The sequence below is a fragment of the Dendronephthya gigantea genome, unplaced genomic scaffold (assembly GCF_004324835.1).
Source record: "Dendronephthya gigantea isolate DGI-Jeju-01 unplaced genomic scaffold, DenGig_1.0 000003F, whole genome shotgun sequence".
Lineage (NCBI taxonomy): Eukaryota > Metazoa > Cnidaria > Anthozoa > Malacalcyonacea > Nephtheidae > Dendronephthya > Dendronephthya gigantea.
The window spans coordinates 1,941,053-1,952,478 of NW_021163013.1; the positions used below are offsets into that span (position 1 = coordinate 1,941,053).

The 11,426-nt window shown below is 36.9% G+C and overlaps 1 protein-coding gene across 1 annotated transcript; it reads left to right on the forward strand.

Moving 5' to 3' along the window:
• The first annotated feature begins 864 nt into the window (after window positions 1-864).
• Window positions 865-8,207, forward strand: LOC114541774 (transcriptional regulator Myc-B-like). Its single transcript, XM_028561589.1, has 3 exons — window positions 865-964; window positions 1,254-1,899; window positions 6,726-8,207. Exons 2-3 carry the CDS (start codon window positions 1,257-1,259, stop codon window positions 7,172-7,174), a joined length of 1,092 nt encoding a protein of 363 aa, XP_028417390.1. The 5' UTR covers window positions 865-964; window positions 1,254-1,256; the 3' UTR covers window positions 7,175-8,207.
• The last annotated feature ends 3,219 nt before the right edge of the window (window positions 8,208-11,426 follow it).

Consider the following 11,426-nt stretch of genomic DNA (forward strand, 5'->3'; position numbering starts at 1 on the left):
GTTGTAAATTAACACGGTTTATCTAATGTACATTGGCATGCACTCTTCCTGTGAAATACAAGTGATAAGTACGCAGGTGTTCAGTTTGGCTATTTGCGATTACGGTCAGTTGGTTAAAATCACACTCCCGAATGAACACGCGCGCCAGCATTCGTACTAAATTAATTCTGTCGTCTACTGCACACACTATTGTTGATCTGTATCATAGCAATCGCTCTCCCTTGGCCGGTTGATTTTTACTGTTCCTAATGATAAGTCCCGCATACTGAATACAAAAGTACAAGTCAATATAAAATATATATACAGTATATTTATATATACGCGTTCGGTGGCATAAAAAGTATATATAAACAAGCATTGTAAAACTTTGAGTACTGCAGTGTATGTATGTAACCATTGATTGTTTTGAAAGACAAAGCTGCGCTTGATTAGATCGCTATAGACCAGCGCGAAAGGTTAGACATCTGTGCATCCATAATATTTTATATATAATTATATCTTTCTTTGCATGCATGTCCGTGAAAAGAAAAGTGATAAGCCTTCGGCTTGTGACTATATTCATAGACCGGTGGCCTTTTCAACCAATAGTTTAATGTTACTGGTAGCGATTGCAAAGTGCTTTTGATCCTTCCCGAGAAATCGAGAAATCAAAAATTCGCCGGGCCCTTCGATCATTTTACTCAAGCATGAGAAATTTATATGGAACTTGCAGGGGCGCGTAGACCGTATTCCGTTTCATATAAACAAATGCCAGCGAAGCTATATGAGTGGATGCTCTTTGAAATGCTAAGAATAGCTCAATGTCCTATTGTTTTGAGATATGCTAATTTCAAACATTTCAAACGAATGCAGTCAAATTAGTGCACAGCGCCCAGGCGTCCTCTAGTTGTTGACGAGTGTTGGACGAGCACAGAGCGTGTGAGATCGAAGCAGGACAAAAACAACAATTAAACAAAATTTAGAGGTAAACATTCATACATTATACTCGGTGGCATCAACTCTCTGGGATATTACGTGCTGCAGAGCTTTATCAAAACTGTTTGCGTGGTTGAAGGATTTATTCCCTAACTTTAGGCAGATTTAAGAGTTTTTAACGATCAGATATACGTATTTGGATATTATAGGGGATTTGCATTTTTACGTTCTAGGACATAAATATAAGTATTGTAGTGCTACTACCGAGCGACTTCAGTCTTTAGTAAGCTAACGGGGCAGTGTATACATGCATCAAGCACAATCTTTTCTTTTTGCAGAAAATGTTTTACGAGCGCCTTGATAGTCACATGCTAGAACCTCGAATGGGATTTCTAATTGACTCAGGATACGAAGACATGTGCAATGCAAGCAACGAGTTGAAAGATGATTCATGGCAGAAAGTACAGAACGTCCTGCCAACACCACCATGTTCGCCAGAGGAGCTATGCTACCAAGGCTTTCCAGAGTTTATGCAACCAACCGCACCACAGAACGGCTTTCAGCAAGGTCTTCAAGTGGTACCCGAAGAGATTCCCGATGACCTAGTGGACACAGAGGTAGACTCCTTGCCAGTGCTGGATATTAGCGACGAAGAAATGCAAAAATTGACTTCGCCTACGATATTTGATGAGACCATGTGGCAGATGCACTCTGCTCAACCCACACAACAACAACAACAACAACCAACACAGCAACCAACGTGTGAACCCTACGACAGTCGACCTACCACCGTTTCCGATGTCAACTACATTTCACATGGTATACGTACAGTTCATATTTCGGATCAGGTCGTACGATCGCCCGCTTATAGCCAGTCATTCGTACTCACCGTCAATGCTAACCCTATCCAACCACTCAACACGATGGGACACCTGATCACACGAGAAATCCTAGCAACTTCTGGCAATTCCGCCATCATTTCGGGTAAGTTCAGCACGCGCTTTTACTTTTAACGTTACCGACCCTCTATGCAAAACCCGAGCATATTTCACCGTATACTAATAAGCTATTTTGAGACTACATTAAAATTTGTAAGTGTTCTCGTATATATTTTTAAGTATATCTGTCCATGCGGCCTAATTAGCCACTAGCCTCGTTTACATGTAGATTTATATTATGACACGAGCCATGGCCACACGTGCGAAGCCAATTTTCGTCACCACAGGATAGTACTACACAGTTTACGCTCCAAAATTCACCATGCTGTTTAAAAATTGTTTATACGCTAATCAGTTAAACTTTACTTAAACGATTCCCTAAATTTGTGTCCAATAAACGCGGTCATTTACTTGTGGCTATAATCACCGAACACTATAGGTTCAAGAGATTCCCTGAAGGTATTAGTTTGAAAGCGCTTAGACTGTATGGCTCACCGCGGTGAATATATTGAGTGCGAGCTTTGAATTGGCAGCCAATAAAATATGAACTCACCCATGACCAACACGACCGCAAGAATACGAACTTTTTTCACTCCGAATCGGTGTTTCGATTTCCCCAAACGATTTTAGGATGTCGATAAGTACAAGCTATGTAAAGATTGCAATTTGTAGGCAAAACAGGAAATCTACACTTTATTGTGTACTCACACGGTAATATGATAGTCATTGCGGCACGCGTGCACCGTACGCCTATTGCTTTCGAAATAGTTACTCATTAGGGAAGAATTTCGCGCGTGTACGCTTGCCAAAAGTTTTCAAATTGTTGTAAAAGACTCACAAGGAACGAGAGAAATGTCTCGTAAATTCTCACAGTTTCCCATTCAGACTGCAGTCTGTGAGAGTTGCTAAGCGGCCCAAGTAACATATGGTCAATGTTTGTCTCTCGGCCCAAAAGCACCATCAGTTTATCACAATTAGATGCGAATAGCTGTAAAAAGTCAATCAGTCCTTCCTGAACGATATTGCCTGCCTCTCGGTACATAAAGGGTTATGGCTTGGCTGGAAATATTTCATATCTCTTTGCGCAAATTACTGAAAATCATCTTGGCAATAAAATGATCATTCGCAAGTCGTAAATTCAAAGCTTTTCATCAACGTTGGGCTATAAGTGATTAGGCACGCGTCGACACATTTATTTGTTTGGACTTTGGATGTGTGCTTAGCGATTTATCAATCATTATATGGCTCAAATGTTTCCTGCTGTCCTCATTTGGAACTATGGTAAAGAATTTAACATATAAAGGATTATATCCCCAAGAAATGAAGACAGGAAAAGCTTGTTTTGTCTTCGTATCTTCACGGGTGCTATTTCATTCAACAAAGTCGCGGTCGATTTGCAATTTTAGTTACAGTTGAGTAGTTTGAACCGCGTGGTCTTGTCCTTTGCAAATTTTGGATATGGACATTAGGTTTGGGGTATACTCTTTGCAAATGATTGAAGCGGTTAAACAGATATAGCTTAAAATTACAAGTAGCCTATATATTTATAAACATATAGCAATATATGCTACATATGGTCCTATATATTTTACGAGATGCGATGAATCGTGCACTGTCTGTGTCTGCCTTTGGTCAAAGAATATAAACATTTCCTATATCGTCTGATGTCAACATGGTTAGAATTAATGCCCATGACGAATTAGGCTTTTTGTCTTAGAGCGTATATAAGACCGTATCCGCAGATTAACACATCAACATCTTATTAGCATCCTAATGAAGATATTTTAATGAAAAGTTTTACTGATTTCTTTAACATTAAGAAAGATTAAATTGATTTGACGAGATGAAATGTATCTTAGCCGTATATCAAAAATATAATATTGATATAGTCCGCTGCTGCTTTAAAAATAATCGAAATATTCTGACATAAATATTGAATAAAGTGGCAAGAGTTTTACACCCGACTATTCATAACTGATTTAACAAATTGCAAAGATTGGCGACATTCATGAAACCCAATCGTAACTTTATGTAGACAAAATGGGAGCAGACTTTCAGAATGGCCAGATATGTATCTCATGCATTATTGAATATCATGTCTAATTAAACCGTTTTACAGAGGAATGGAAAGAACTGAACCATGCAAATCATATTCATTGTCTTTATATATAAGTATAAAGATTTCGGAGTCAGTTACAGAGATGCGAAAGTTAAAATACAGCACCTCTGAAACATTATCTTAAATTATCGTGTTCTTGAAACTTGTATGTCATGCACTCAGAATTGATATTGCAGTTCGTATGAATGAATCTTTGGGTCACGTTTTTTGCGTTATCGCTAAATGAGTTTTTGTGTTAAGCGCCCACACATAAAAAATATATAGGGTTTGATGTTATGATCATGATTCCAAAGACAAAGTCTGTCATACATTCAGTAAATAAATACAAGCTATCAGTAACAGTGAACTTTGTCCCTTCTTTACGAAGTCTTCTATCGTTCCTATTGTTGACATTCAATTGAAAAAAACACACACAGCTGTTTTGTTATGAGAAGACTATATGTCACTAAAATGTTAAAAAACCCCCAGTAATTTGAGTCAAAAATCGTTCCGAATTCACATTTTTGCAATGAAGCCGTATATATCAACCTCATACCAATAAACTAACAAGACAATATATGCCGGGGGAAGCAGCTTTTTTGTTGAGTAAAAATAATTAATTTTGTACTACCAGCAACTCAAATATTCAATGCATTAGTGACTTTTCGAACACCTGTTTTTCAATCTGTAAAGGGATTATTCAAATTTCTAATTCAATTCATTCATTACCTTGCTACCATGGCAATAACGGCGTAGCTTTATTTAATTGCACCTATCAACCAATCACATTGTTGGATGTTTATTCTTTGTCAATGAGTGCATCTTTTGAATGAAACAGTAAAATTGCGACATTGGCATACATTCAATTGATAAACACTTTATTACCTTTTAGAAATCAGGGCGCGCTTTTAGCCGATACAAAAGTCGAAATTAAGAAACGGAAACTATATTTGAATCCGCTGAACGCTCAGAATAGAGCAATAAGAAGGGCCGGAAAGATTATTCCGATTTTAGGCAGGCCCATCATTTTCATAGATATCCGGTCCACCAGACTCTAGCGATTTCCTAGCCTGACCTCAAATTTCCCTCGAGAACCTTGGATAAGTCTTCAGTCATTCTGTAAAATGTTACCCTATAGTACAAGTTTATCAAAGCAATTGAAAGAAATGTTTAGTCTTTGTAATGGGATTGTATACACTACACTATGCAAGTCGTATCTACACCTAGCATTTCTACAGGTTTACAACTGAATCACAACCCAGTCTGGCGTAATATTTCCCTGTATAGTAGACCACCAACACACATTTTAGCATTATGAAGAAAACAACCTCTGCGATATGCAAACGTGGAAACTGAGCAATATATCACGGTTTTTTATTACAAGATTCTCATTGTATATTCAAGGACCATGCCGGAGTATTGAAATGTGGACAGCCATATAAGCGGTGATCTCTTTATATACATCCTACATGCTTTTTATGCGATCGGATGAAGCCGACTTACAAAACCGACTCTATATGTGCTACGCACTTCGTAATAGGAATCTTCCCTTTAAATGTTTATATTGACTTAAAATATTGTGATCAATGCCAGTACATGGTTGCGGCGCCAGATTTGTTAAAGAGCGTTGCAAAAAGTTACAACACGCATCATATAATCAGGTTTATCAGATTTACTCCAGCCGGCCGTGTAAGGGCGGATCCATATTTTCGTCCGGATTTTTCCGGAATAAATTTAGCAAATTACACACCTTAATTTAGTCCAAATTTGCGCGCGCTTTTAATGGCTTTTAATCCTGTGGTGACAATCAATATATGATTCGGCTCAGAAATCCCTACTGCAAACCCACTAGACTATAGTAGATAGCCGACTATAAGCAAAGACCTAAATTAGGATTTCTTTTCTGAAAGATGTTTGCTCAAAAACAAACATGTAGCTATAGTTTGTGTGGGAAAAATTAGGTTATGCGCATGTATGCATCAGTTAGCCATTAGCGGAACATTATTCAGCAAAGCTTTCAATCCAAAGTTTTATTTCTTCTTAAAATTTGATGTATTAATCTAGCAGAGAGTGTCCTTATGAGCTTATCATGTATAATCGGGTCCATGGTATCACAATTAAAACCTTTTATCGAAGAATCTGCATATGGTGGCATGAAACATAATAGAATATATAGTAATGATTGCGAAAGTAATAACATATATGCACGTTATGACGACAAATCTATACATTGAAATCATATTTCACTTTCTATAACGGTGTAATATATTATGAATACAATGCCTTGCGGCTTCAAATTGGAGGCGAGCTTGATCTAGATCGACCACAAGGAGCGCGATCAAAATCCTTCGCGAACTTCAATTCAATTTATCAAATCGCACAGGATTTTGAACCGATTGACCGTTAATTCAAAAATTGCTCCAGATTAGAATGTATACAATCCGTCACAAAGGATGGAGACCACCTGTTGGTATAGTCATAATGTTTTAATGAACTATTCAAATTAATCAAAAATATATTTACACAAATAGCTAGGGAAGGATATGTTAAATAATTACCGCGCTTCATGATTAGATTGAAAATTTTAGTATCATTTCTGTCGAGGATATAGCTATTGTATCCAATTTTTTCAGATCATGGTGTTTGCAACACTTAAAACCAAATACCGCGCTCAATATTGATAGAATATGCTTGTTTTTGGTACTTTAAGATTACGATTTTGCGATAATTACAGGGTAATGTAAGGGGATTAATCGATATTTTCTATCTTTTAGATCCGAATTATATGAACGAAAGGGTTAACCTAGTTGGCCCGTTTGACCTAACGAATCTTCAAGCTTTACCAGAGAGTCCAACGAAGCGAGGCCGAAAGATCAGACGTTCAATAAGTCGAGGGACACATGAAACGGTGCTCACCGAAGAGCTCGCGGATGACTCCGAGGATAGCGAGACAACTCGAGCAACACACAATGTTTTAGAGCGAAGACGGCGCGAAGAGTTGAAGGAGAAATTTCAACGGCTGCGCGACTGCCTGCCGGAACTGCAAGACAACGACCGAGCGCCTAAAGTTCTCATTTTGAAGAAAGCCTGTGAGTATGTAAAATATCTAAAGCAAGAAGAACAGAGATTGCTTGCTGATAAGGAACTTGAGAAGCAGAGACTGCTTATTCTGCTTAAGAAACGACAAATGCTTGCTCAAGCGCTATTCTCAATGCAATGTTAATCCGTGTGTTTTTCATAATAGCAAGATAGATATAATTATAACATATTTTTTAGAATTATAACAGATTTTTGTACGGAATATCAATATTTTATACATTCATCGCCAACACTAGGCATATGGAGCCTGCCGTGCAAGGGATTTCGAAAAGCGGTGTCGTCAGTTCTAAAATTAGCATTGGCCGTTAACGCCACGTGGCCGTTGATTTTGAGAACAAAGAACTTAAAAATCTATTCAAAAGCGTGGCGTGTTTTCGTGAGAGTATCTTTAATCAACAAATAACTAATTTTAGCGATCATCCGATGCAGATCTAATTTAGCGAAATCGTTCATTTTGCATTCGTGCCGCCAAAACCTTCACTTTAGCTTTTAAAAATGTGGCAAAATTGAAGTATCAAACTTGATTAATTAGCATGTATCCTACGCTGTATAAAACGGTCATCTCAACATTTGAACCAACTTGACTAGCTTGCACGTAGGTATATGCAGCGAATAATTGCTATAGTAACTGAAGCTGGGATGTCTCAATATAACTTACACACGATTTAGCAAAACGAAAATTAGATTAAAGGCAATAAAGGCGAGAAAGCTGAGGTGACCGTCTTTTTGTCTCGGACGTTTTCAGGATTACTAAATTCAGAATCGTTTGTTTGAGACAAAGAGCTGTCATCTTGCCTTTGTTGAAAATCGCTGTTGAAGTACTATAAGAGACATTGTGACGTGCGCGTTTGGACAGGTTATCCGTGATCAGATACGGACGTTGATACGGACGCTAAAATTTGAATTCATTTGCAAGTCTACCAGTTGCGATATATTAAAAATGTTGTGAACATTGAACTATATTGCGTACGAATATCAATGAAACTCAAATACTCGAGGAATCGGATTTAATCTTGCATGCATGCATTAATTTTTTTCATCCCTCATTAAGTAAAGTCTCTTAACAAACCACGCTTTCCTCTTGTAATGTCCTTCAAAACCTCTTTATCCACATAGTACTTAACCCCATCAAACCGACTTCATTTAACTTCCTCAGCTAAACAGCATCCTGCAACATCAGGTCGTCCATATTTGGTAAAATGTTTCATAGCTATACACAACAAGCCAGCTTTGACTGCAGATGGCTATATATAATTCGTCTTCACTATGAAAAGTTCTGAAATTATGCCCTTAAAACATATAAGTATAAACCGGATTGAGTGGTTCTCTGCATGAGATTTATTGTCGATTTTTTAAACCTTCCTTGTACAAATCAGTACGATACTTTTCGGATTTAAGGTGAATTCACTTCGGCTCTTTCGTCGACAATGTTCGCCCTGACACCGGATTCGTATCCCCTTAACCGTTAAAGATTTTTGCTGAAATCAACTTAAAACGATAGCATTTCACGCTTTGCACAATTGTCAATGCGGACCGCAGTCTCCATGTACCTAGTGTTGAGAATTGCTGCTAAAAAAAAACCCGAATCACATAATATTTAAGCCTCTATAACATGAAACACACATTCGAAAATATATGTACATTTTTATAAAAAGGTTATTTAGAATGTACGGTCAATACGCAAAGGCCGCATTATATTGTACACAATTTGAACATTTTTCATTTGTAAATTTGAGTAACTTTATAAAATTTATGGAATTTCATTATTTGTATTTCTATATAACATAGTCTTTAAATTTTTTTTTTCATTTGGCCGGGATTTTGTTAATTTAATGTAGCTGTTGTTAGATTTAATTAATATTCATAACCTCTGTAGGAGTTGGCTTAAAAATTTAAATGTAATTAATCTATATACATATTATATATGCGGAAACAATATATATTATATATATTATAATAGTTTCCGCAAATAAAATTAATTTTAATGATCTTTTTTTAACTGTAGATAGGTAATAGGTAGAACTTTCGTTTAAACTTTTTACTCTAATGTAGTAATGTACTTGGAAAGTGTGAATTTGTTTTCAAAAAAATTAATAAAATTTGTACTGTATTTGCGTCAGTCTCTCCTACTTTTTAGTGATAATTATATATATACGTCTATGCACCCGGTTCTGGGGACAAATCATATCGGTGAAGTGGGTCGGTTCTCGGGTGTTTGGGTTGGTCGGTATACAAAGTTTCGCATCAAACTATGTACGTCGAAAGATAAGCGACGGAATTACTCAATTTAGCCAAATTATATTCATGATTAATCATTTACGCATGATTATAATAGACTAACATTACGAGCAAACTTTCGTCGTTTTATGATTTTCATGTTCGCAAAATACTGCATCGAATGCCGCCACTTTCTAGCTACAAAAAGAGAAGCCAGTTAATGGTAACTTTGAAGTTTTAAAAGCATTTCTCGTGCAACTGGCAACCTTTATTAAAACGTTTCTCTAACAGTCGGCCATTTGGTTTTCGCTATATCCAAAGTTTCTAATGAATTATCTACAACTTACTGAAAAGTGCCTGTAACCGGAAAAAAAAATTAAAACAAGTTTTGTATCAAACGCAGGCTCGAGGCCCAACCAGACACGATTCGTGTAGTATAGTTCACGATTGTCAAAGTTTTACATTCATGCATTTGTACGATATGCTTATTATCAGCATGCAATTTCGCTAATTTATCACACCAAACATGTGTCATTCACCATTTTGACAATATCCAACCAAAAACGTGCAGCCAACACTTCACAAGAGCCTCCAGACAAGGGGCTATATTGCGCTTGAATTCTTTAACAAAATCAAACCAGGTATTATCTAAAGATTTTACATTTAGCAGCGTGTATATGATATCACTGAAATTTCACTAATTTATTGCACTATAAACATGTGTCGTAGCTATTCACTATTTCAAAAATATCCAACCTTTTCCGACCATTATTGATTTTATCATGGTTCCAAAGAGTTCTCAAGCAACTGAACACTAACTTGGAAAATGTGGGAAAATGTCGTGTTTTCATTCTGTAATTTGAGCATTTTCACCAGGTTCTATGAAACTAAAGAAAATGTGAAAGCTACAGAAATTTTTGAATCGTGCAAATGCTTTTGCATGCAAATGAGCGTGCGCTCAATACATTGGATATTTCTATTGCCAGGTCAGACATGTTTCCATACATTTTTACATACAATTTCTGTATGTTGTTCATCTCTAGCACGAAATGTACATTTCGACAAAAACTCTTTAAAGGAAAATCAATCAGACGGCGACTGCTGTCTGTATTCTTAAAAGCCTACTCACACTCGAGCTCAATGTGAGTGCATGAGAACCGGCTCACTGTCTGACCGAGCCCTTTCGGCTAAAACACTCAATACAAGTTTCTTAGTCTCCTCGTAAAAGTAAAGACGAAGCCGATAGAGGTAAGATTCGAAGTGAAACAATCATATACAAACTAACACTCTTTTGATTTTGTCAAATCAATTAGATTACAGATAGCGGGTCTGGCGAATAACTACGACACATTTTTAGTCTGATATATTAGTGAAATTTCAGTGATATCATGCATGCCGCTGATGAGTATGTAAAACCTTTAGATAATAATACCTGGTTTGATTGTGTTGAACAATGCACCCTCCCGGTAATCTTTCCAGATTTCAAGTTTTACCCTCGCGAGCTATGTCCAAAGATGTGAAACATTCTTCTTCGACACATGCATGCGTCAGAAAGAATTTCTCATTTTGACCAATATATGTAGAAATAAGCCATAAAACGAAAACGAGGCTCCGGTTTCGGCCCTTCAACCTCATTCTCGTGTTTTGGCTTACCTCCACATTTATTGGTCAAAATTAAGAATTCTTTCTGACGCATGTGTTCAAGAAGCATGTTTTACATCTTTGCACATAACTCGCGAGAGTAAAATTTGAAATCCGTTTGGTTTAAGGTCGTCCTAAACTAGAAACGGTAAAGTTATTACGTAATCAATTACCGGAAAGGTCTATTCAGGCGCAATATAGCTCCTTGTGAAATGTTAGTTCCACGTTTTTACTTATTGTGACTGCATGTAGCGTTTATCTAAACAATATGACATGATTTAAGACTGTTTTCATGGAAAATATTCTGCACCTCTAGTACCAGTAAACTTTTAGTCATTTATTATGTTTCCAGAAAATCATTCATTCCAAGCGTTTTGGAGCTACCACAAGGCAGACCATTGACCATTAATTTTAGTGCTAATTCTTTATAAGGGAATGATATCGGATTAGGATGTGTGCTCTTCGCATTAAAACAGACTGATATGCATTATTACTGAAAGTAAGTTCTTTTGTGGATC

Excerpts from the sequence above, each read along its gene's own strand:
- LOC114541774 (XM_028561589.1), top strand. The coding sequence starts at position 1,257 with ATGTTTTACGAGCGCCTTGATAGTCACATGCTAGAACCTCGAATGGGA. Across the intron at positions 1,900-6,725 it reads CAATTCCGCCATCATTTCGG|ATCCGAATTATATGAACGAA; the intron begins GTAAGTTCAGCA and ends TCTATCTTTTAG.